This window comes from Anolis sagrei, chromosome 5, assembly GCF_037176765.1.
Source record: "Anolis sagrei isolate rAnoSag1 chromosome 5, rAnoSag1.mat, whole genome shotgun sequence".
Taxonomy (NCBI): domain Eukaryota; kingdom Metazoa; phylum Chordata; class Lepidosauria; order Squamata; family Dactyloidae; genus Anolis; species Anolis sagrei.
The window spans coordinates 101,674,837-101,702,010 of NC_090025.1; the positions used below are offsets into that span (position 1 = coordinate 101,674,837).

At 40.3% G+C, this 27,174-nt stretch overlaps 1 protein-coding gene across 2 annotated transcripts in view; it reads left to right on the forward strand.

The window, feature by feature from the left end:
• Positions 1 to 26,931, forward strand: part of ETV6 (ETS variant transcription factor 6) — a 133,143-nt gene extending 106,212 nt beyond the window's left edge. For both annotated transcript variants that reach the window (XM_060778101.2, XM_060778102.2), the window contains exons 5-8: positions 7,506 to 8,045; positions 20,225 to 20,367; positions 20,738 to 20,838; positions 22,191 to 26,931. In XM_060778101.2, the coding sequence (XP_060634084.1) occupies positions 7,506 to 8,045; positions 20,225 to 20,367; positions 20,738 to 20,838; positions 22,191 to 22,296 (890 nt within the window). In that variant the 3' untranslated portion in view covers positions 22,297 to 26,931. The remainder of the gene's footprint in view (positions 1 to 7,505; positions 8,046 to 20,224; positions 20,368 to 20,737; positions 20,839 to 22,190) is intronic.
• The last annotated feature ends 243 nt before the right edge of the window (positions 26,932 to 27,174 follow it).

Here is a 27,174-nt window from a genome sequence, read left to right on the forward strand (position 1 = left end):
TACTTTTGATCCTTTCCCCTCAGATTTGCTCCCATCCACTCCAATTATAGTTTTAGTTTTGCATTTTAAAGACTTCTTTTGATGGAAATTAAAAGCCAAGGAAGAGCATTTTGTTTAATTATGGATTACTTCCAGCCACAGACTCTGGGCAGTGAAGGAAAGACTTTGTGCCAAGTGTTCATAGGCAGGTAATGAGTTCTTCTTGTGTACTTTGACTCACTTGCACTACTTCTTTCCTGTCATCCGGTGCCTGGCAGAGGAACTCATACAACTAAATATAGCAGCATACTGTTGCTTGTTATTTTTACGTAATTCTTCATTGCATTCCTTTGATATGTTTATGTTCTAGCAGTTCAGAATGAATGGTCATATGAGAAAAAAATGGATAGTTGGGTTGTTGTAGGTTTTTTTGGGCTATATGGTGAGGTGACCTCACTACCTCTGAGAATGCTTGCCTTAGATGCAGGCGAAATGTCAGGAGAGAATGCCTCTAGAACATGGCCATATAGCCTGAAAAAAACCTACAACAACCCAGTGATTCCGGCCATGAAAGCCTTTGACAAAAATGGATAGGTTTATTAGTGACTAGTCAGATACGAAGTTAGCTTTGCAAATTAATACTGGGAGTGGTTTCCATGTTCTTCTTACTTTGGGGAGCTACCACATCATGAGGCTACCATAGTACAGGATAATTATTCGTGTTCCCACAAGTTTTTAGATTGCAAAAGCAAATGCAGGTATGTCTGCAGCACATCTACACTGATCATTTAATGCAGTTGGATGCTAGACAACAAACTTTCACAAAAACACACAAAAGAAAGCCCTTAATGTGCACCAGTGCTCTCCAGTTTTTGAAATCATCACCTGAGCTTCAAACTGGTTTCAGGATTTCATCTGCACAGTAAAACCACTTTTTTCAATGCAGTTTGAAACTGCATTACAATGGTCAATGTAGATGTGCCCAGTGTAGATGTGCTCTTTTCTCCTCTTTGTTATATATAAAAAGAAAAATGAAATTCCTTAGTAATACCTGCATTGACTTAAGGATATGGGATTGAATTGTAACACTAGATCCTATTAGTACAGATCCTATTGAAGCAGTAGAATTTATGTAAGTGTTGATTGATAAAGTTGATTCAATGAGTTTGTTTTGGTTGGAATTCTTAATTACATTCAGTCCATAGAGATGTTTTTCATCTAACGACTCTCCACAGTACTGCATGCAATATGTTGGAATTACATGTAATATTATTCCTGAGTAAATACCTTGACATTTTTTCCTTCTAGACAGAATCAGCTTTATTATAGAAGTTGTTCATAGTAGGTGGCAAATGCACTACATGCATGTAAGCCTTTTTGCTGAATCATAGATGAGATTGTATGCTGTTCCTACTGATAATGTATAGGTTGCTTATTAGCCAGTGGGAGTTTCATTGAATCATTGTTACCCTTACTCTGGTTATCTGATTATTTAACTCATTGAGGTTGTCATGCAGATTATCTGTAACATAATCATCATTAAAAGCATGGACAGTATAGAAAATGTATATTTTCTTTTTAGAGCAAAATAAGGGACCACATTTGTGACAAAGAGAGTCCTTCATGAACCAACTGTCCAGGAGCCACATGACTGTGAAATAATGTTTGCTCCCTTGTGTTTGGTTGAAATCTGCAATGGAGTTGCTGTTCCTGCCATCCTGCCAGCAATGAAAGATATCAATTGAGTGTAACTCCTGGGCAAAATCAAAAATAGGTCTTTCGCGACAACAGAAACATAAACTGAGGTTTCTCATGAGTAATACTGTAGATAAGTTGCAGTTATAGTATCTCAACGTATCTTGCATGTAGCAGCCATTGTTATAAATTCAGTGCAGGTGTAAGTTGCAGGTAATGACATGATTCCCCAGGAATGGGAGGATTCAAGGGAAAGCTCTTCAATGAAAACTCTTACATACAGAAAGCTAACATGTCAGTAAGAAGTCTGGGTTAGAGGCCATTTTTCTGCCATCTGTATTTTTCTTTTTTGTCTGTCTTCAATCCCACATGTGAATCCTTTCTCTGCTCAGAATGTTGTTTTCTTTGTGGAGGAAAATGTTTTTATATGGCAGCAGTTAGTTTGCGGACAAATACTATAAGTACTGTTATAAGTAGCTTGATTTTAAAGCCCAGATGAAGCTTTGGAAAGTTTTAAATCAGTTTTTCAAGACAGCTGGTTCAAAAGAGTATGAACTTTATTCAGTTAATTCCATTGACTCACCTGGATATGAAATCTGTTTAAACATTTATCTGCCCCCTCCTCCCAAATCCAAATTTATAATGTTGTTCACTCACCGCAGACAGGGCCTGGCACTTAAGCTTCACTTCCTTGTGGCCATTTCTATATTACTGACATCAATAGTCAAAGACAGACCTTTCTTGTTTCTGGCTTTGGCCATGTGAATCATAAAATCCGCATCAGTGTTGTTTCCTCCTCAGCCTTAACAAGGAAACTAGTGGTTGCTGGCAAAACATCTTTGGAGGTGGACCTGATTGAATGGGCAGGGAGTCAGCCTGAGGTCACTGAACCACTGCTGGTGGGATCCCGTTTCCCCACCAGTGTAAGGTCTTTGTAGTCCCTTACAGAGTTGGTGGTGTTATTTTGTTTGTAGTGTGTGCAGCGTTTTGTACAAGACACCTCTTTTTGACAGACTTTTAAAGAGACAACCATTGTTACAGATAAAGAAAGTGGAGAAGCATAGAGAATTGCTACCAATTCGTGGCAGTGCAAGGCAGTCTCAATAGGCAGATTTCAGGTTTTAAGAAATGGCTTTAAATTCATGTGTGTGTGTTTGCACCCTTGATTTGCCTGTTGATTTATGGATTTCATGGATTTTCTTAGGCAAGGAATACTCAGAGGTGGTTTTACCAGTTCCTTTCTCTGAAATCTACCCCACAACATCAGGTGTTCCTTGTTTAGCTTCCAAGATCAGGTAGAATCTTGTGCCATTTGAGTATCTAGTCCCTAGAAATTCTTGATTTGACTATCTATATAAATAAAAATGTAATGTTCGTTTGTTAACATAACTCAAAAACTACTGGACAAACTGACATGAAATTTCGACACTATACCCCTAACAGGCCAATGAGTGACCATCATTCATAACTCCCCCCCCCCTAAAAAAAAAAAGCAGAAAGGACTTAAAAACCCTAAAAATCTAAATGACGAAAAGCTAAATCACGATACAGAGAAAAGGGAAGGAGGAGGGAGGGAGGGAAGGAAAGAAAGAAAGAAAGAAAGAGGGAGTGAAAGAAAGAAGGAAAAGAGCGAAGGAAGGAAGGAAAGAGTAGAGAAGGAAGAAAGAAGAGAAAGCGGAAGGAAAAGAAAAAAGGGAAAGAGGTAGAGAAGGAAGGAAGGAAGGAGAGAAGGAAAGAAGAAAAGGGAAGGAAAGAGCGAAAGAAGGAGGGAAAGAAGGAGAGAAAGTGGGAGGGAAGGTTGCCCACAGCAATGTGTGGCGGGTACAGCTAGTATAGATATCTAGATAGATATCTAGATAGATGGATAGATAGATAGATAGATAGAGAGGCAGGCAGGCAGGCAGGCAGGCAGGCAGGCAGACAGAATGAGAATGAGAATGAGAATGAGAATGAGAGGGGGGAGAGGATTTTTGTGTGTAAGGCGAAGTCTTGGCTTTGTAAACAAGTGATACAGAATTAGTTGCTTTGACTCTCCTGGTGAACAGAAAAGTGAAGTATAAATATGGTGATGATGATGATGATGTATATATGTATGGAATGAATTTTGCCTTTATTATGTTGGAATCCACCTTGAGTTACCTCAGGGGGAGAAAGGTGGTATATAAATGTATTTAAATAAATAAATAAATGTTCAGTGATTAGACTGAATCAAAACATAAATGGATTTGGTGTGGATTTTGTCTCATCAGAACTTAATGCTGTTTCTGATTTGGCAAATTTCATGTTGATACTGTGTCTGAAATGGTTCAGTTGAGCCAAGCATTCATTAGTGGCTTCTCAAGGAACAGGAAAGACAAGATTTATTAAATAAATTGTTGTTGTTGTTGTCACTTACTTAATTGAGACTCGACACACCAAAACAGTACAGATTACAATTTAAAACCTATGACATATAAGCACTAAAACAGAACTGTTAAAAACAAATAGTTAAAATCACTTAAAATTGTAAAAATAATTAAAACACTACATAGCACCTCCTGGCTGTGCAGACTGTGGGATGGGGGCACCTGGTCAGAGTGATGGAATCACAATAGACCACTTCCACTCCACCTTCCCACCCCACAAGTCTCGCCTGCTTCTGTACAAAAAAACCTGGTGAGCAGAGCTGAGAGAGCTGGATGAGGCCTAGTCTCATCCATCTAGATCTCTGTAATACAGGGAGGGTCAGCATGCTTATCGAGAATCAAACTATGAATAGCAGTGTTGTGGGTTTTTTTAATTGACTGACCTGGCACTCAACAGCATTTTCAACACAGGGAGACTGTCACCCTGGTTATCCAGGTTATTTGATCTGGGGGGTCTAAACCAAGGATTAACAGAGTTGCCACCACTTGGTATATATTTCATCACATGTAAGTATATCTGATTAGTAACAAATAATTGGCTAGATATGTAAGTCAGAATCCAAGTTATTAATCACCTTTAATTGCTATTTCTTTCAGTGGGAAGGAATGAAGCACATGTTTAATAGACACTACTGGGTGGAGGTACACTTAGCCATTGATGGCTAACACTGAGTAACAAAATTTGAAATAGAAAAAAAATCTTCCTGTTTTGAAAGTGTTATTCCGGTTTAATTGTGCGGTACTTACTTCGAAAGTAGTTGTTTTACTCCAGAAGCTTTGTTTTTGTGGCTGCCACAAACTATGTTGAATTTGTTGAGACTCTATGAAATATTCATTGAAAAACTATAGCAAAACATGGTGCAGGATGTCCCACAAAAACAAAGTATTTGCTGTTTAATAAATGGTTTCCATGTTTTTATGATATAACCAATTAGGAAATTACATTTATAACCCAGGAACAAAAATCGTGCTACATAGTGTATGTTCTGTCGCACGCTGGGCCTGTAAAGAATTTCCTTTAGAACAGGACGTGCAACCTTTGCCCAGCGGGAAGCCAGGGGGCCCAAAGAGAATTTCTCAGAGGTTTTCCACCACAAATAGTCTTTAGATGGCTTGTGAAGTATAACAAAGTCTTTTATTAATGAACAATCAAACAGAAACTTCTCTTGTCTTCAGAAAGTTAAACAAATGAATCCAGGCTTTTATGCAACCAGTAGCTTCCTAAACTTGCCCACAAAGGACAGGCAACTATCTTCAATAACTTCTTCTTTACTTTAAAGGAAAAACCCCTTTTTAACTTCTCCCAGGCTGACTGTAATCTAACCTTTACTGATGTGGGCTACCGGGTCGAACTGCGTCTCGAACGCCGAGTGGACCTACCAGTAAAGGCTTAGATGTTCTCCAGCTGGAGTTCTTTGGTCTTTAGGGCTGTTTCCCTGGAAAGTCTTTGGAGACTCTTAAATCTGTTCTCCTCCGGAAATTCTTAGGGGTTGAAGCTTTTGTACAGGGGAAGTTTGCACACGTCCTGTACATTGGCTTTCCTTGCTGAGACTAACTAAAAAATGGCTCCCTTCCCTTCCCAATTGCCCTGAGCAACTTAACGATGATAGACAGGTGACTTGCCCTATCACTGCAACCAAAGGAAGCCACCAATTGCAGAATCCCAGGAACCTTGGACTGCAAGCAAACATTTAATACAAAGCAAATAAATTTGGAGCTCCTGGTACAGCTGTACCAGAACAGTGTAATAGGTTTTCATGTGTTTCATACAGAGCTGCATGATGTAGTGGTTTGAGCCTTGGACTATGATTGTAGCAACCAAGGTTTGAATCCCCTTCGGCCATGGAAACCTCCTGAGTGGCCTTGTGCAGGTCACATTCCCTTAGCCTCAGACCGAGGCAAACCTCTTCTAGGAAACCCTCATAATAGTTACCCCAGGGTCACCATAAGCTGGAAACAACTTGACAACAGTAATAGTATATATCATAAACATATACAGTAGCCTTTCAATTAACTGGCACCCATGGACATTGGTAGATGTTGGATAAAAGTAGTTTCTGGTTGCTGGAGAGTTACTATGAAAAAATGGCCTAACTAGTATTATACCCCCTACTATCAACTCTGTATTGACTTGATATTAATATTGAAATGCAGTAATTAAAAACAAATAAAGACAAACTTAACGTAAGATTTTACATGTACTCTGACAAAGACTGTTACCAGTTATCCTTTAATTATCCATGTTTATATATACAACTCTTTCTAGTTAACTCCAAAGCAGCTCTGTTTTTTAAATTACTGTGTTGTTTTCATATTCTGTTCAATTTTTCAGAAGGCTGGAATATTCTCCACTCGTTAACACTTCTATCATGAGTTGGCTTATGTTCTTGATAATGAAACAGCTCTGATTACTAGCTTTTAACTCCTTTATTAAATTGTAGGAAATGCTATTTTAAGAATGTGTATTAAACTACAGCACTGATAGATTGCAAAATTCTGTTTTCTCGGGGTGCAGTCTTTTTAAAAATCAGATTGTGCCATCAGAGCTAGGTGTGTCTTGTTGTTTTGCTTAGTCTTTATTAATACAGGGCTGTGTATCTGATGGGGGTTTAGACACCAACATTTAGAAAGACTTTGCTCTAAAAACAGGAGAGGTATGCTCGAGTACTGTATGTATTCAAGCCTACTCATAGAAGCTAAAACTGTGACTGAATATTATTTTCATGGCCATTGCATTTTCAATTACTAGCAAAAACAGGATAAATTTTAGAATAAATGATGCAAAATTAGATATATTGTGCAGAAAATTAACCTTTCCTTGTTATAGGATTTCAGTTTTTTCTCATTAGAGCTTTAGAATTGTTTTTATCCTGTACATGTGGCCCGCCCATTGTTATTGTGATTGTGCTTATTGGAATGTTATTTTATGACTGTGTTTTCTTTCTTTCTTTCTTTTCTTTTTGATGTAATTTGATGATGTTGTTTATTGTTTATGCTCTGGTTTTATTTTATTGTATTATGTTGTCCAGGCTTGGTCCCATGTAAGCTGCTCCGAGTCCCCATCGGGGAGATGGTGGTGGGGTATAAATAAATATTTATTATTATTATTATTATTATTATTATTATTATTATTATTGCGTACACTACCCAAAGTCTCCATTGTAAGGTCAGTGACAGCTAGCAGTAAGGGGTTCACATATGTACATATTATTTGGCAACAACCTTATGAAGTATTTCTGTCCCTCAGTTTTTCAGACATTGCTGCATTTTTAAAAGAAACAGAAATAAATACAGGTAAAATGCTAATGGCTACCAGGAGCTAGACAACATTTCTTCATGGCTTGGAACACACTTTACTTGCCCATAATAACTAGTGTACTTGTTTTCTGTCACATGATATATATTTTTCCTTTCCTTGTTTTACAGACAGCTTTATCCAGAGACATTCAAGACAATCGATGGATGCAGTCCACCACAATCCACCTACCATTGAACTCTTGCATCGTTCTAGATCACCAATCAGTGCCAACCACAGGGTTTCACCAGAGATTGAGCAGCGGTCATTGAAATCACCACTGGAGAACACTATTCGTCGTCTCTCACCAGCTGATAGGCTCTCAGGGACAAGACACAACCAAGAGAACAATCACCAAGAGTCGTACCCTCTCTCGGTGTCTCCTATTGAGAATAACCACTGCCCTACCCCTTCTGAAGTGCTTCCAAAGCCTTCCAGTCCGCGCCAAGAAAACACCAGGGTGATTCAATTGATGCCCAGTCCAATCATGCACCCTTTGATACTGAACAGCAGGCATGATTTCAAAGCCTCAAGATTATCCGAAGATGGACTGCACAGAGAGGTGAAGCCCATCAACCTGTCGCACCGTGAAGAATTAGCGTACATGAACCACATCATGGTGTCTGTCTCCCCTCCAGAAGAACATGCAATGCCAATTGGGAGGATAGCAGGTTAGTGTGTTGCGTTCTAGATTATAATGTCCCTATACAATCTGCCTCAGAAGATCCAAGGTCATATCCTGTGCATGGTAACCTTTTGTAATTTTTTTGTATGAGCTAATTTGATTTGAAACACAAACATCCATAGATTGCAATCAAGTTCATTGTTGGAGGGATTGGGTAAATAGAGATAGAAATTGACTTACCAAAGAACAAACAGCAGCAGAGACAATGTCCCTACCATTACAACATTCCCTCATCACACCTGAGAGTGTAATAGATTCTGGATGCCACTTGAGGTATTAAACTCACAGAAGGAACACAATCCACAAAGATGTTCTGTCTATTACAATGGGGTTTATGACAATTTCCTGATGAATGATTGGTTTTTGCAAAGTGGTCCTATTTCTTCCAGTAAAAAAAAGGTTTTCCTCCCTGAGATATATTTTCTGCAAAGAAAAAAAGCCAAAACCAAAAATAGTTGGGCATCAAAGTGAAAGACAATGACATTTGGACTGGGTGTGATTTTTTTTGTGTGTGTGTCAGGAATGACTTGAGAAACTGCAAGTCGCTTCTGGTATGAGAGAATTGCCGTTGGCAAGGACGTTGCCCAGGAGACGGCCGGATGTTTTATCATCCTTGTGGGAGGCTTCTTTCATGTCCCCGCATGGGGAGCTGGAGCTGATAGAGGGAGCTCATCCACACTCTCCCCAGATTCGAACCTGCGACCTGTTGGTCTTCAGTCCTGCCGGCACAAGGGTCTGGAATTCCCCTGTTTTTTTAGTGTTGCTCCTTATTTACTGTCCTGGTTTTAGAGGTTTTTTTTTTAATACTGGTAGCTAGATTTTGTTCATTTTCATGGTTTCCTCCTATCTGTTGAAATTGTTCCTATGCTTGTGGATTTCAGTGGCTTCTCTGTGTAGTCTGACATGGTGGTTGTTCGAGTGGTCCAGCATTTCTGTGTTCTCCAGTAATATGCTGTGTCCAGGTTGGTTCAGCAGGTACTCTGCTATGGCTGACTTCTCAGGTTGAATTACTTTACAGTGCCTTTCATGCTCTTGATTTGTGTTTGGCCAATGATGTGTTTGGTGGTCCCTATGTAGACTTGTCCACAACTGCATACTATAGACTCCTGCAGAGGTGGAAGGATTCCTCTCGTCCTTTGCTGAACGCAGCATTTGTTGGATTTTCTTAGTAGGTCTGTAGACAGTTTCTAGGTTGTGTTTCTTCATCAGCTTCCCTATACAGTCAGTATGGATGTATGGTAAGAACACTTTTCCACATGGGTGGATCTTTGTCTTTACTCTCCTGGCTTGTTTATTTATTTATTTATTTACTTTATTTGTATACCGCTGTTCTCAGCCTGTAGGCGACTCACAGCGGTTAACAACAAACAGCAAAATACAGTACACGGTAAAAAACAGTAACATAAGCAATCCTATATAATTAACAACAATAGCCATTCACTGGCGTCTCATCACTGAAAACATGATCCAGATCCGTCATCCATTGTTCCATTCCTATGTTCATTACACTCATTGCACTAACTATTCGAACGCCTGCTCGAACAACCAGGTCTTCACTTTTTTGCGGAATACCAATAATGATGGAGCTAGTCTAATATCTGTGGGAAGGGCGTTCCACAGCCGAGGAGCCACCACCAAGAAGGCCCTATCTCTCGTCCCCGCCAGCCGTGCCTGTGAGGCAGGCGGGATCAAGAGCAGGGCCTCCCCGGAAGATCTCAAAGTCCTGGTGGGTTCATAGGCAGAGATGCCTTGTTCTTGGTCTTGCAGCTCTTCTGATATCTGTGGTGTATCCATCGGCCTGTAGAGCCCGGTTTAGGTGGTTCAGCTCATGTTGGAGGAGGTGGAGTTTACAGATTCTTTTTGCACGGCCTACCAGTGCTTTAATTGTGCTTCTTTTCTTGCTTGGGTGATGGTTGGATTTTTATGAAACTCTGAAAGTGCATCATTTTGTAAATTAAGTAAATGAGATAAAGTGATAAAATTATTGTCTGGAACTGCTTACAGTCTTAATGGATTTGATTGAGGACCTAAAATCAGGCATTTAAAAACTGCAGAAAAACCTGTTTAACTGTAGTTTACTTTAGATTACGACTGCTTCTGTAAGGTTGTGTGTATATGTGTGGAGGAGTGATTTATCTCATTGGTTAATATGCATTCCCACATTTTATGGTCTTTAAGTTGGGATAACACCATGCTTCCAGCCAAACCAATTTGTAAAACAAATGGGCAGAAGAGATCGAGGTATATTATTGATTGCTGTAATTCAGCCAAGCCATATTCAAAGATAGGTGCAAATGCATTCAAGTCTCCTTATTTGATTTGCAGCTTGATGTAGTGTTTCAGAATGTATATAATGTATAGACAGAACATAATTGACTTTCCATGTACATGATCCTTCATTTAAAAAATGGTCAAAAAGTTACCATTTCCAAAGCTGTAATTTACTATGGGTTCCTTATAGCCTAGTTCTCCCAAATTGTATCACTTCAGGATAGTAAAGAAAGGAGGAATGAGTCCTCCTCAATACCACAAAGAACAACAAAGATTCTTCAATGTAGAAAATCAGAAGAAAGTTATTTGTCTACCAGTATCCTTCATGTGAGGAGCCCAGTGGCGCAGTGTGTTAAACCGCTGAGCTGCTAAACTTGTTGACTGAAAGGTCGCAGGTTTGAATCTGGGGAGCAGAGTGAGCTCCCGCTGTCAGCCCCAGCTTCTGCCAACCTAACAGTTCAAAAACATGCAAATGTGAGTAGATCAACAGGTACCACTCTGGCAGGAAGATAACATGCAGTCATGCTGGCCACATGACCTTGGAGGTGTCGAAAGATAACGCCGGCTCTTCAGCTTAGAAATGGAGATGAGCACCACCCTCCAGAGTTGGACACAACTAGACTTTACCTTTACCTTATCCTTCATGTGATCCTCTTTTTCTACTTGTAAGAATTTGACTTATTTTATTTATATGGCAGAACATTCAGAATTACATGAGCAGTACTTGCCCAACTAGGTCCTTTCAGCAGTGCCCAATAGCTATTGTAGAAAAAATGAGCTAAAGGGAAAAGTTGCATTCACGAACCCCCCAGTGTGCAGACAGAAGTAAAAGGTTAGGAGAGACTATATGGCATGGGAGGTGTGGGCAAGGCTAGTTTGTCACTTGAGGAGTGTTCCTAGGCTTGCAGTAGCTGGTGGTGGTGGTGGTAGCAAATACTCAGGCACACATATTCCTTTATAGTAAAGCTGTCAAGAAGGACTGAAGGACTTTCTACCTGCACTTCCAGTGCTTTCTACACATCTTGGCCTCATTTTTCAGCTAGACGTGGCTCTGAGAAAACGGTTCCACAGAAAGTGCTCAAAAAGCTCCCCCCCCCCCCTTTGAGTCTGAGGGCTTCACATCCCTATACAAAGGAGGCTGTGTTTTCCCGGAAGTGCTCTAGGGCAGTTAACTGCTCTTTTCAGCTAACTTTGGAACAATCTGATTCAACATTTGGGGACTTTCCCCAAATACCTTAATTAAAAAGAAAAGTAATACTTGAAGGGAACACAAAAGGTGTTTCTTTCTTTTTCTTTTTTTTCTTTTCTTTTCTTTTCTTTTTTTTTTTTGCAAAGGAGAAAAAAATGTTGATAAATCAGAAGAAGGAAATTGCACGATTATGTAAATATATGTTGTAGGAGAACATTTCCCCCAGCTGAATCCAGTTATTCGAGATGAAACATTATCTGTTGTGGAGTGGGCTCCCCTGGGTAAACTAACAAGGTACTTCAGGGAAAGATTTCTGTTACGGAGAATAAGGAGACAGAGGTACCGCCATTTTGTCCATGGTGTAATAAAATTGAGAGTGCCTTCTTTCTTGGAAAAATCCATGCACACCTTTTCTATCCCTTAATATTAAGCAAAATCTATAAAGTTGAATATTTTTGAGTGTCAGACTAAAGATTTGTGATTGAATTATCAGAGTCCCCCCCCCCCCCCACAAACACTTTTACTTAATTTTACAATGTCCCAAAGTGTGTGGGTAGGACTGAGTAGACCATGGCTCAAGAGAATCTGATTTACCTTTTTTATTTCATTCTGATTTTTTTCATGTCTTTCCTTTGCTCATAAATTCACACTGAGATAGCTGTTTACTCCATGAGAAAGAACACAATGTCACAGGTTAGGGATACTGATTAAGATTAATGAAATAGGATAGGAGCAGTAGTAATCACTCCCTTAGTGCCACCTTTTTTGCTTTTTCTTAAAGATGTGCGTTCCAGTCATAGATCTCAAGTGTTGCATTAGCACTACAGATTTAACTGAAAGGGATTTAAACATGAGTCTAATGTGTAATTAAATCCAGTTTAAAATATTTAACTCTGGATAGATTGTAGCCATAAGCACTGTGATCATAACACAAAAGGATTTCAAAAGATATTTCAGTATAACAAATTATATACAAAATATGTGACACACAATTTAGATTTGATGTATTTGCTCTGAGGTTGCACTAGATTTGTCAAAAGCATTATGCTTAATTCTTGCCATGAGAAGACAAGAAGAGAACATGGCACTTGTCATTGTTACTGGAAAGACCTGTTTGCTGAGGAAAGTTGCTCTTTGTTTGTTGTTTTTGGCTCCAGGGCTCCAAGCTAGGAAGACATACCTTGACTGGAGCCATTGATAGACAAACAATAAAGAAAAAGACTCTCTGTCTTTTATCTTTGATGCCTCCTGATTATGTATTTTCAGTTCCTATACTTCCAGATTCCTAGAGTCTGGTGCAAAGTAATACTGTTTTTTGTTTTTTTAATTTTCATAAATCCAAATCGATCACTGAATTAATATTGATTATGATCATATGAACTGTGGTGCTGGAGGAAAGTTCTGAGAGTGCCTTGGACCGCGAGAAGATCAAACCAGTCCATACTTCAGGAAATAAAGCTCGACTGCTCATTGGAGGGAAGGATATTAGAGACAAAGTTGAAGTACTTTGGCCATATCATGAGAAGACAGGAAAGCTGAGAGAAGACAGTTATGCTGGGGAAAATGGAAGGAAAAAGGAAGAGGGGCCGACCAAGGGCAAGATGGATCCTTGAAGTGACTGGCTTGACCATGAAGGAGCTGGGGGTGGTGACGGCCAACAGGGAGCCCTGGCGTGGGCTGGTCCATGAGGTCACAAAGAGTCGGAAACGACTGAACAAATGAACAACATGATCATATTACAATAACTCAAAGTGCTTCACAATATAGAATTCAATCGATAGTTTTGGAAGATGGCATTCATAGCCTTTTGGAAAATGGCATTCATTACCATTTGAGAAAACCAGGAATCGTTTGGAAAGGCATGACTTTGTTAGAAATCATAACCTTTTGTAAAGTATGAGCTTCCTGAGAAGAGTTAAAAACTTGTTTAAATCAACCTTCTCATTAGTAGTAAATATCCACTAGTATTCATGGAAGACAATTAGGTTTCTCAGGTGTTAGACTGATATATCTAGATATCTCTTTGAACTGTTAGGAACAAAGATATGCCAATGCACAAAAAACATATAGCCAAGTTTCAGAAGTACTTCTTTCAGTGCCCCATAAACATCTACTCTCCCTTAAAACATATTGGTTTAAATCATGCTCTCAAGAGACCAAAATAAGTAGTCTTCTTTAAAATGGCATAGTTGGTTTACTCACAGACTTCATATATTCAGCATACAGGAACATTGCTTATCAATCCAGTTACAGATAGGATTTGAAGTAGTTTCTCTGTGCAGATAACACAGGGCATCTTTCTTATAACCAAAAGTCCAAAGTCTAAAGCATCTGGGTTGTTGTAGGTTTTTCGGGCTATATGGCCATGGTCTAGAGGCATTCTCTCCTGATGTTTTGCCTGCATCTATGGCAAGCATCCTAAGAGGTAGTGAGGTCAGGAGAGAATGCCTCTAGACCATAGACATATAGCCCGAAAAACCTACAACAACCCAGTGATTCCGGCCATGAAAGCCTTCGACAATACATCTAAAGCATCTCTCTGGTCCGAGACGCTAATAGAGTCTCAAAAGCATTCTGTTTCTACTGACTTCTAAAATGGAGTCTGAGATCTGAACAGCCCCAGACCTGGGTCACATGGTCTTCAGTCCCTCCCACAACATAGAGCTAAGGAAAACTGCATACCAGTGCACAAATATACAGTATAGTAAGCAATATGAATTATATACAAAACAAATACTTAGTATAGGAGGCTTGTAGAAGATTTCTATTTCCAACAAATAGCGCTTTTAGCCAAAACTGACATTGCTGCCATTTCATTTTCCCAGCTCTTCAGAAACCCAGAGAGATAACCAACTTTGCCATGCAGCCCAGGATCTTCAGCAGTGGTCATCATGCCAACCATTTAGCTATTTCCACACTCTAAAGATATTCATTATTCATGTAATACAGTCCTGACCAATACAAAATCAATAGATTAATTGATTGTTATTTACTTATTGTTATTGGCTATTAAGTCAAGTTTATTTTGTGGCAGCTGTATAAATAAGACCCCCTGAGCCCTAGTCCTCCAATACCTTGCATATTCAGAGCCATGGTATCCCTCTTTTTCTACTGCCTCAGCTTTGCCAAGCATTTTTTTTCCAGTGTGTCACATCATCTCAAGTTTAATTCAAAGTAAGAAATTCTCATTCTGCTTCCAGTTAAGAATTCAGGCTTGATTTTTTTTGAAAGACCTATTTAGTTGTCTTTTTAGTAGTCCACGGTGTCCATAGACTTTCTACAACACTACAAGTAATGCTGTAGTGTTGTAGTCCCTTCCAAGATAGACCCATAAGTTAGGATACCACCTGTCTGAGGTGGAATTCTCTTGCTGTTGAAGTTAGGCTTTGGTAATTCTGCTGCCCCTCTTGCAGGAAATTCACCATATGTCATTTTTTTTTTCATCCAAACTTTTTTTGAGTTGGTGACTGTTATTTACTTACTTACTTAGGTGATCCCTCGTTGGCCAAGTAGGATTGTCTTCCAGGATCAGTATTCTTGTGGGTCCGTAGGTGGCTGTGGAGCCCTATTCTTGATCTGCATCTTCTCCCACAGTGAGGGCATTGGTTTCCAGGTGGAAGGCAGTCCTGGTTGGGATTGGTTTGACGTGCCTTCCTCTTGACACATTTCTCTTTCACCCTCCATTTGTGCCTCTTCAAATTCTGTAGCACTGCTGGTCACAGCTGACCTCCTACTGGAGCGCTCAAGGGCCAGGGCTTCCCAGTTCTCAGTGTCTATGCCAGAGTTTTTAAGGTTGGCTTTGAGCCCATCTTTAAATCTCTTTTCCTGTCCACCAACATTGCGTTTTCCGTTCTTGAGTTTGGAGTAGAGCAACTGCTTTGGGAGATGGTGGTTGGGCATCCGGACAACGTGGCCGGTCCAGTGGAGTTGATGGCGGAGGACATCGCTTCAATGCTGGTGGTCTTTGCCTGTTCCAGCACACTAACATTTGTCCGCCTGTCTTCCCAAGAGATTTGCAGGATTTTCCGGAGGCAGCACTGATGGAATCGTTCCAGGAGTTGCATGTGACGTCTGTAGACTGTCCACGTTTTGCAGGCGTATAGCAGCGTTGGGAGGACAATAGCTTTATAAACAAGCTCCTTGGTACCCCTACGGATGTCCTGGTCCTCAAACACTCTTTGCTTCATTCGGAAAAATGCTGCACTTGCAGAGCTCAGACAGTGTTGTATTTCGGTGTCGATGTTGACTTTGGTGGAGAGGTGGTTGCCAAGGTAGCAGAAATGGTCAACGTTTTCTAATGTTACACCATTAAGTTGTATCCCTGGCATTGGAAAGGGGTTGGCTAGTGACTGCTGGAACAGTACTTTGGTTTCCTGTCGTAGTCCCTGTGAATTGTACATTTGGTATTCTTGCGCTTGCGCAGTGCAACTTCCGGAACCTTCTAGAAAGTAAAAGAACATCTTAGCCCCAGCTAGTCCCGCCCCCCCTCCTCCCGAGTATATATACCCCGAAGGCGGGGCTAGCCAACAGTTCTCTTAATCCGCTCGCGTGTGCATAGCTGAGAGAACCTTCGATCTTCGATCTTCTTGTATTTCTTGTGACTAACGGACATTTGACTGGACTGATTTGACAATTCTTCTGCTTAGCCCCTCTATTTGACGCTCTATTGGACTGATCAAGTGCTCTGACCCCGGACCGGCCTTCGACTACTCTCTAGGCCACAACCATGGCTACTACTACTTCTTTCAAGAAGTGCACTAAATGTCCTAACATCCTGCCGGACACGGACGGGCATTCCCTTTGCCTCACCTGCTTGGGCGAAGCCCATCTAACCCAGGCCTGCGCCATCTGCTCCTCATTTACCCCTCAAATGAGGAAAAACAGGGTCTCGAGGCTTCGAGCGGCCCTTTACGAAAGGGCCTTGCTGCCGCCTGTCACCCCGGGGCGAGCAATGGAGCGCCAGGACTTACCTTCGCTGGCCGCGGCCGCGGCAAAGAAAAAGACCAAAAGGCCCAAATCTAGGGCCTCTCTCGATGTTCAATGACAGGCCGAGCTTCTCGTATGCTTCTGCGAAAGTGTTTAGAGTGGCTTGTAGATCTTCTGTTATGTCTTTACTGATGTTGATCATTTTAAAAACCTGTTTTCGTATTGACATGAATGCCTTTGATAGCTTAGAGCAGGGGTCCTCAAAGTAAGGCCCGGGGGCGGATACGGCCCTCCAAGGTCATTTACCCGGCCCCTCACTCAGGGTCAACCTAAGTCTGAAACAACTTGAAAGCACACAACAACAACAACAACAACAATCCTATCTCATCAGCCAAAAACAGGCCCACACTTTCCAATGAAATACTTATAAGTTTATATTTGTTAAAATTGTTCTTCCTTTTAATTATTGTATTGTGTTAAAGGGTTTTTTTGCACTACAAATAAGATATGTGCAGTGTGCATAGAAATTCAATTTTTTTTTCAAATTATAATCACCCCCTGCAACAGTTTGAGGGACTGTGACCTGGCCCTCTGTTTAAAAAGTTTGAGGACCCCTGTCATAGAGTATTGAACATTGTTACCTTTTTTAAAAGCAGGAGACACTCTTACAAGTGGGTATTGTATGCTGAAGACAGAGTAAGAAATTCATCTGACACATTGTTGGCTTTGTTTGCAATATTGTGATTGCCCTTCCAGGATTCTGAATTTCTCACTCCGCTTGGCTACTCTAGACACTTCAGTGCTTCACCTCTTGTGTCTTAAAGCACTTGTAATGAAAGGGGAAGAAGGAGAAGGAAAACACAATCTAAGTAATCTGTTAGACCTTTAATTAAAGATCTAGAGTATTTATCGGGGGAAATTTCATTCCAATTATGAAAAGAGGAGGTACTTAATTGCTTAATAGCTATAGAGTAATTGCAGTGCTTTTGCATGTTTTATGCAAATGCTGAGCAAAGAAAAATGTCACTCACATACATATGGATTACACTATGTAACCCAATTTTTGTTCCTGGGATATAAATGTCATTTCCTAATTGGGCCTATCATGAAAACATGTAAAAACTTTATTAAATTGCAAAAACTTTGTTTTTGCGGGACATCCTGCAACACATTTTGCTATAGTTTTTCAGTTAATATATCATCGAGTCTCAACCAATTCAACATAGTTTATGGCAGCCACAAAAACGTTTCTGGAGTGTAACAACTTCTTTCAAAGTAAGTACTGCACAATTGAACAGGAATAACACTTTCAAGCTAGGAAAAGATTTTTTTTTTATTTTACTCAGTGTTGTTGGTATAGCAGTGACTACGGTATGAATTGGTTGAGACTCAACCGCTCTGAGTTGCCCAAGGGCTGAGAAGAGTGGTATACAAATATAATAAATAAATAAATATGTGTATATGTATGTGCCTTCACAATGCCTGTTAACTTATGCTGTGTCGTGTATAATTTAGAGAATATACCTCACTCAGAGACTGCATTCCAGCATGAGAGAGGGCTGTGTTCACTGAATCCTGGAAACATTGTCTTGAATACAAGTAGATTTTTGCATGTGTAGCAGTCCTGAGTTGCAGACTATAGTTCATTAAGTATACAAAGGAATATATATGTAATTATTCTGTAGAACTGCCAGGCTGGACAGAAAATCAGTGTTGGAGCAGATATGCTGAAAGTGGTGTCCCGACTATGCAATATTGTGACTTTGTGATTCTCCCATCCAATGGCAGTGGGCAAGGTGGAGAAGAAAGAATGTGTCACAAAGCCACTTCGAATATAATGTTGGCTCCATGCATGGCATCACCAGCCTCCCTTAGTCCTGAACTTCATGTGCTAGGTGCAGGCCCGTAGCCACGGGGGGGGGGGGGGGCTTGAGGGTCTTCAGCTCCCCCCCTGAAATTCTCAGGGTGGTCCGTGAGAAGGCCTTACTGGTACATTATTTAAACTGTTATGTTTATTAATATCATGATCTGATCACCATGCTCAATATATCCCATATGCATAGGGGTATTGGGATAATGATACAATCGGTTTGCTAGGGTAGATCCTGAGCCCCCCCCCCCCCCAATCAAAATCCTGGCTACGGGCCTGGCTAGGTGTGAACATTTGCAGAAGGAAAGCCTACATATGCAGGATTGTGTTGTGGCCTTCATCTCAAGGTCTGAATTGGAGGGTGCGGGACTGTCCATGCTCCTTCAGTTGTATTATGTACCCTTAAATAGTAAGCGGTAGGGGGGCAAAGTTTGGAAGCTTAAATACTCACAACAAAGTCTTTGTGGGCTACATGTGAGCACCTGTGTTTTCTGCACTCAGCTGGTAAGAAAATATGAGTTGATAAATTTGTATAAACAAGGAAGTATAAACGTTATAGCAAAAATACCCTTCAACAATACAGTACAACTGCTGTTGTATCCATGGGGAATATGTTCCTGAACTTACTGTAGAAACCGGAAACTGTAAATGATAGTGGATTCTGTGTATTGTCGAAGGCTTTCATGGCTGGAATCACTGGGTTGTTGTAGGTTTTCTGGGCTATATGGCCATGTTCTAGAGGCATTTTCTCCTGACATTTTGCCTGCATCTATGGCAAGCATCCTCAGAGGTAGTGAGGTCTGTTGGAAGTAGGAAAATTGGTTTATATATCTGTGGAAAGACCAGGGTGTGACAAAAGACTTTTGTCTGCTGGAGCTAGGTAGGAATGTTTCAACTGACCACCTTGATTAGCATTTAATGGCTTGGAAGTGCCTGGGGGAATCTTTCTTTGAGAGGTGATTTATACTCTCTGTTGTTTTGCTGTTGTAATTTTTGAGTTTTTTAATACTGGTAGCCAGATTTTGTTCATTTTCATGGTTTCTTCCTTTCTGTTGAAATTGTCCACATGCTTGTGTATTTCAATGGCTTCTCTGTGTAGTCTGACATCGTGGTTGTGAGAGTGGTCCAGCATTTCTGTGTTCTCAAATAATATGCTGTGTCCAGGTTGGTTCATCGGGTGCTCTGCTATGGCTGACTTCTCTGGTTGGAGTAGTCTGCAGTGCCTTTCATGTTCCTTGATTCATGTTTGGGCGCTAGATGCAGGCGAAACATCAGGAGAAAATGCCTCTAGAACATGGCCATATGAACATGGCCTCTAGAACATGGCCAATGATAGTGGATTCTATTCAAAGGAACACTTTCCGTTGGAAGTTACCATAGATTCACCCTGGAGGGTCTAGAAAATTCCATATTTTTTCAGATGGAGGTAGATGAAATCATGGATATTAGTCCAACTCTACTGATAATGGTGGTTGTACTGAATGTATATACAGAAATATTTATATTGATGTATGGCAGATGCATCAAATTCAAGACAAGCGGGCTGTAATCCCAAGTATCAGGAAAGAAAAGTAAATCTCTTGAATGTATAAGGAACCTAGAGAGACAATGAATGCCAGGGCAATACAAATATATATTTCAGGATAAGTAAGCCTGGCATTTGGCCTTCCATGTCAAAGGGGAAGGCCATCCTCTTCACCCCCAACTTCTGGTTTTTTTCCAGGGTTTTTGAATGACTGCAGTTGCAAATGCTGGTCCAGAGGAAATTTTGCCTGCTTCCAAAAGCCGGTGCTTAAACTGAAATTGGAATTGTGCGGATCATGCCATTTGATGACTCAATTGTGGGAAGTTGCCCAATTCATTCTTAGACTGGAGCTTTTTTAAAACTTTGGTGTCCTTTTCTTCACAGACTGCAGACTCCTTTGGGATTATGTCTATCAGCTGCTGTCAGATCCCCGGTACGAAAACTTCATCCGATGGGAGGACAGGGAATCCAAAATATTTCGAATAGTGGATCCCAACGGGCTGGCCCGGCTGTGGGGAAACCATAAGGTAAAAATCAGGCGAATGTTGGTGCAACAAGTGCTGGTCTGAATTATAATGTTTTTGAACTAGCCCAGAATGCTAAATTGAGTTTATATTTGAACATACAGAAATACTTCTCATATACAGCCTGTTCCTGTGCATACAGTTAATGGCCATGATGATGGTAACTTTGTTTGTATACAATTATTATAATGTCACAGTATTGGAGATAATGGAGTCTGTAATAGTCTGTGTTTAACTCTTGCTCTTGCTTCACTCTTGCTATTAGCTGTGTTTTTTTTTAATGTATATAATTCCACCAAAATGTTGCCATATCTTTTTCATTTCCATATAATGATTTCCTTTTTCTTCTGTTTTAAAACTCTGAAATGAATAGAACAGAACAAATATGACATATGAGAAGATGTCTAGAGCCCTGCGCCACTACTACAAACTAAATATTATCAGAAAAGAGCCAGGACAAAGGCTTTTGTTCAGGTAATACCATCTCCTCCTCCTCCTCCTTCCCCCCCCCCTCTTTCTCCTTCAGAACCCCCCCCCCCCCCAAATTTACCTTTTAGCTACACTTGGAGGCACTTATGAACCACACTAGTAACCTCCAGTACTAGTGTGTGAATTTGTAGTACGTTGGTGCCCACCCTGGAGGATGTGATTGCCATTTTGGTAGGTCCTAGCTTGAGAAGGATTCCTCCAGTACCAGTGTGTGAATTTGTAGTAGGTTGATGCCCACCCCGGGGGATGTGGTGACCATTTTGGTAGGTCCTAGCTTGAGAGGGATTGCCTCCAGTACTTGTGTGTGAATTTGTAGTAGATTGATGCCCACCCTGGGGGATATGGTGACCATTTTGGTAGGTCCTAGCTTGAGAAGGATTCAGTGCCAGTGTGTGAATTTGTAGTAGGTTCATGCCCACCCTGGGGGATGTGGTGACCATTTTGGTAGGTCCTAGCTTGAGAGGGATTCCTCCAGTACCAGTGTGTGAATTTGTAGTAGGTTGATGCCCACCCTGGGGGATGTGGTGACCATTTTGGTAGGTCCTAGCTTGAGAAAGATTCAATGCCAGTGTGTGAATTTGTAGTAGGTTGATGCTCACCCTGGGGGATGTGATGACCATTTTGGTAGGTCCTAGCTTGAGAAGGATTGCTTCCAGTACTAGTGTGTGAATTTGTAGTAGGTTGATGCCCACCCTGGGGGATGTGATGGCCATTTTGGTAGGTCCTAGCTTGAGAAGGATTGCCTCCATTCAGTACTGGGAAATGTAACATTGGTACTTTCAATGAAGATTTCTTTTCAGCCGCTGTGGAAGGGAATCCTTTCCACTCTAGTTGGAGTAATTAACTAGTACTTACCAGAAGCACAGTATTTTTTATGTTCTTGTCCAGAGCCTTGTCATATTGGAAAGGTAGGGCTGGCTCTCCCCCTTGTGGTGGTAAAGTTGACTAACATGTGAAGTGCGCTGCCTGTGAAGAACAAGGGAGGAGCCAGATCCAGCTTGAAGGATCTCCTTCCAACAACAGCTGAAAGCTTATAGTATGTATGAATATTCTCTTCGATGTAATCTTGCCTGCTTCCTATGTGCAAGGATTTCTTCACATACAAACTGAAGAAATTTCCTTAAGATAGAAACGTCCTCTTCCTCCAATTTTAGACAATCCAAGTTGCTTGTTTTCATTACTAATAGAATGAAGAACTTACAATTTCTAGAAAAACATTAGAGTGCTGCAAAATGCCAGCAAAGTAAGAAAAATAACACAAAACAGTACATACATGTTAGGAATTGCAGTGTGTATTTTGACTCCCATTATGTTTATACGTTACCTATGTTTTGCAGGTTCATGAAGACCCCAGATGAGATTATGAGCGGCCGCACTGACCGTCTGGAGCATCTTGAATCTCAGGAACTGGATGAGCAAATCTACCAGGAAGATGAGTGCTGAAGAACAGTCCTGTGCTTCACTTTGGTCTGGGGAAGAGCAGATAGTGTGAAGACACATTCTGGTGGAAAATGACACCACAGGATTAAGCATTTACCTTGGACACGATGCCAAACCCCAGAGCACCTCAGAACAAAACCGTGGGCTAAGGTGGTGTTGGCAGTAGGATTTGGAAGAGAACGACAGAGAGAGAGAGAAAGAGGGAGAGAGACAGGAACACCGCTCCACTATATTGTTCATTTGTAAATTCTTCCTGTTCTTGGAGTGTTCTTTGTTTTTTGTTTTTTTGTTTGGCTAGTTTGGAATTTCCCCCCTTTAATATCATGCCATTTGGCCTTTTTAAAATGACTGTTATAAAGCAAAATACTTGGGTTTTGTTAATCCTGAAGGCTTTCCTATGGAAATGTAGCACAACTGTTTCTTGCAGAGCATCACAATATGATCCTGGCATAGGAACAAACCGTGAGAAATGTCACAGAGGTGGTGAAATCACAAAATGTCTCCAGTTGCCTAAATTGCTTGTAATCACTCTTAACTCACAAAGAGAATCGGTTTTGGACCGCAATATGTTGTGAAGGTAATAAAGAAATGAAGAGGGCCCCTCCTGTTTGTAGACCTGAGACACTGAATGGCATATCTTGAGCTGATGTTGAGTCTTCAGAGAGGCAGCTTATCCCCAGAGTACAATGACTTCATCCACGCACGCTAGAACCTCTAATAAAATGCAGAAGATCCCCACTTTTCCAGCTTGAGCACGATTTAAATACATTTTTCCTTGACTAAATTTGTCAAGCCAGCACCAGAATATTTTCAGTTGCAAGTGGGAAGTTTCTTTGTGCTTGTGTGCACTCATGCACAATACTCAACTATCACTAGAAGCTGGATATTGATTTTAAAAATAAAAAGAAGGGTTTGTGGCCTTCAAAATGGCAATTTAGCTTTTCATTGACTAGCCCGTGCTTGCCTGAGAGGTTGTCGATGTGAGCAAATGTGCTAGAAAATCCACATGCTGTATTTCTTCAGTTGTAAGATGCCATCATTTGTAAGAGGCACCTTAATTCGTGTGTATGTATATATATATTTGTGTGTGTATGTGTGTGTATACAGGGTGAGGCAGCATAACTTCTTTTTTTCAAAACTTAATAAACTCATTGTATGAATCAGGAAAATCAGGAAAAAATGTATATAATGTAGACGCATACCTAAAGTTTTGTTTTACGTAGTTTTGAAGATCAAATTAGGTAGGTGATGTCCCCCATTCTCCATACACTGAGTAAACCAATTTCTGGCATTTGCCATGACTCTTGCCAGCATAGCAGGCGTTATGTTGGCAATTTCTTCCTGGATGTTGGTCTTCAAATCTTGTAGGGTCCTTGGATGGTTCACATAAACACGGGATTTCAAAACACCCCACAGAAAAAAAATCACAAGAGGCCAAATCTGGAGAGCAGGCCGGCCACTCCAAATCTGCTTGAAAAGTAGGCCTCAATGGCAAAAGCACGCTCCTCACTGTTCTAACGCATGATAGCGACTGAACTGTGTTAGGACAAAACTTTATACTCCCGCCTCTCGAACGAGACCACTATGTCTTCAACTGACTGAATGGCGCACATATTAAAAAAGGAAGTTATGCTGCCTCACCCTGTATACACACACACACACACACATATGTGTGTGTGTGTGTATGTATGTATACACACACACATATTCAAAGTGTGTCTCAGAATTGAAAAAATACAGTCTTTAATTTCATTTCACATTGTTGTGATATGTTCACTTGCTTGTTTTTTGTTTTATTTTTATTTGATTCTATCCAGGTGCAACCTTGCAGTTTTCTGGTTGTTCTTCCCCATGTCGCGCATAGATCTTAATTTCAGAAGATTTGCATTTCTGTCGTCCTACATTAAAATGTACAGTTGAACCTTCACATTTGGTGCAAAGTCCCTGAAAATCTGGAAAACCCATAAATAAGAGTCTGCAACTTTCTTTTTAATTTGAGAGAACATTTCTCTAGGCACCACTAAGTCTTCTAGCATGATTCTGTGGTCAAGTTCTGGCTGAAGTGTCCTAAAAAGGTGTAGAGGTGTTCCCTCTTGAAATTTCTAGGTTCTCCAGCCTGAAACCGGCCCACCAGACCATGGAATTGTGCTGGAGCAACCTAGAAATGCATATATATATATAGAGAGAGAGAGAGAGAGAGAGAGAGAGAGAGATTAAGGTGGCAACAGAGGCAATAGCAAATAAATCCATGAATCGTTAACTCAGTTAATTCACAAATGTGAAGGAACGTCTTGTACCTGCAGGGAAGCCTTCCAGCTTTTCGGACAAGAGAAACTTGGCACGTACCTTTTGTTTGTAGGAAGTCTTAACAGTTGCAGCTTCAGTTGATTCTGAAGGTTGTTAAATTATTCCGAAAATAGACCCATCAATAATACGCCTTGTAGTATTCCCGTGTCTGTGCATATATGATGGCATAAGGTTATCTGTGTTAACAGGATCTATATTTTATTGACATGGCTTTCTATATCTTACACCAAAATATCAAAATGACTAAAGCCATGTCAGGAAAAGGTAAAAAGTATATTGCTTGAATCTGGTATGCAAATTGAGTATATTTTAATCTGTTGTCTTAATTTGCATAATTTTTCTGGGTTTTTTTGAATGGGGAGCACAGTTTCTGAATTTTTAATCCCACGCTCGAAATCTTTTTCCAAGCTTTGGTTCTGAATCTTCTTGATGAGTAGAAATGTTTTGAGAGAATCTCAAGATGCTAAATCTGATATTCCATATGGGCCTGCGTATCCTAGGTGTTTCAAAATGATGGAACCAGACTTTAAAGAATATATTTCACGATGACAATGTGTTGCAATGACGTTTTTATTTCTCGTGTCGGGGGCAGACCAAACAGTTGCATTGCATTTTTTAAATTATGTAAAAAGTTGCAAATGGTTTACCAAATTCTTAAGTTAGAAAGATTTAACTATTTTGAACAGGAAATAGATCTAACACGAATGGAGAATACCAGTATCTCATTAAGTCTTATGATTTGGGGGGGGGGGGGGGGTCGCCATCTTGGAAATGACTGAATGAGGGGCTGTTTGTGAGCTGATAGAGGCATCTAGCAGTAATCATTTGAACCTCTATGCCCCACATATATAAAGAGCATATGTGTGTGTGTGTGTGTTCTTTCATGGGCAATTTGTGGGCAGTTCATGGTTGCAAAGATAAATTGGGTCCATCATTTTGAAATATCCTGTGTTATGCAGTAGACATAGATCAAGCCACTTATTGGAATCTGATGTCAATAAATGTCACATATTTCTTAATAGGTTTCACACAGAAAAATGGAGCAGTCCTGCTCTGGGATTATACATTTATTGTTGTTTAAAATAAATCATTAGTAAAGCAGATAGCTTTTCACAGATATTAGATCCTTATTCTCTCATGGAGGTCATCACTTTTTGCCTCTCACTCATCCTACTGGTGGATCCCCCCATTCCTGTCTTCCTTTCCTCCACAATGACCTTGATTTTGCTTGTCTGTTATTTATATATTGGCTAGTTAAATAGACCAAGAGTGTTTGGCACCCAGGACTCAGGACCACTTCAGAGTAGTTCCAGCAGAGTCGCTGCTACCCAAATGGCAACGGAATTATTCTTATTTTTCGTATGTTTATTTATAGCCCACTTTTTCTCTCCACAAGGAGAGACTCAAAGCGGCAGAACAAGTTCCATGGCCAACATGTTTTATGGAATTTCTTGAAATCATACTCTTTATTAAGTTCACATCTTTCAGATTAACTATAAGTGCAAAAGGTTCCACTTCCATTTATTCTTCCTGAATTTGCAAATTCCTGCATAATTTTAGGTTGACTGACTCTACCAAGGGGGAAAAAAGGCTAGTCTATTCAGTTGCAGAAAATGCAAATTATCCATTTAAATACAGCTGAAAGTCTACAATGTTTTTTAATCAATGCAAGAAGCCTAGACTGTATAGAGAAAGCCACGGAATTAATGAATGGTGTGATTACCAGCCTGATCAGAAGCAATTGTAGCAATTGGAAAAAAGAACGATCCATGTGAGGATGTGTTTTTCATATTCGGAAATCAAATCCAGTTTCTTTTCTATTTCAAATAGACATTATGGTTGCTTGTGGAAATGACAACTGTGAGGCAAATTCCCAACTGTCTCCTCTTGACATGATATATTGTGCTTACCTTCCCAACCAGCAGCAATCACCAACGGTAGAAAAGCATTCCTGGGAGGGCTGTTCTTAAATCGTATATATTTGCGGAATGACCCTCCTGCAAGTTCCTCATACGAATTGCGTGTTTGATAAGCAAACTTCCATTCAAAGGGGAGAGGATGTGTTTCTTTTCCATTTCTGCTGCCATATGCAAAGTACAAAATGAAAAGGTGGGTTTTTTTAATGGAAAAAAATCTTTTTTATTTTCTTAAGTAAATTATAGTTTCTTGATGACGGCTCTTCCTTTTTTTCTTCAAGGTGTGGGGTTAAGGGATTTGAATTGAATGAATGTAAACAAAGCAAGCAAGAATGCCTCTTCTCAGGGCCAGTGAGTTACAAATACTTTTTAAATGCTTGTAATTACATCATCTCAATAAAATTTTTAATATAAATGGGTGCACTGTTTCTCTATTTGCATGTCAACATTGAAAGTGTCAGCCTCATGACTTTCCCAGTTCTGCTCATAAGTGTTGTTGCATCATTGTAATAAATGTCTGATTGTACGTACAGTGGGAAGTCTAGCACCTCATCCTATGGATCATGATCTACTAAACCTGTAACATCCCTGTTCCTTCCTTTAAAGGTCTCTCCTTGACAAAGAATCTACGTATGGTCTATCTCAGGCATGGGCAAAC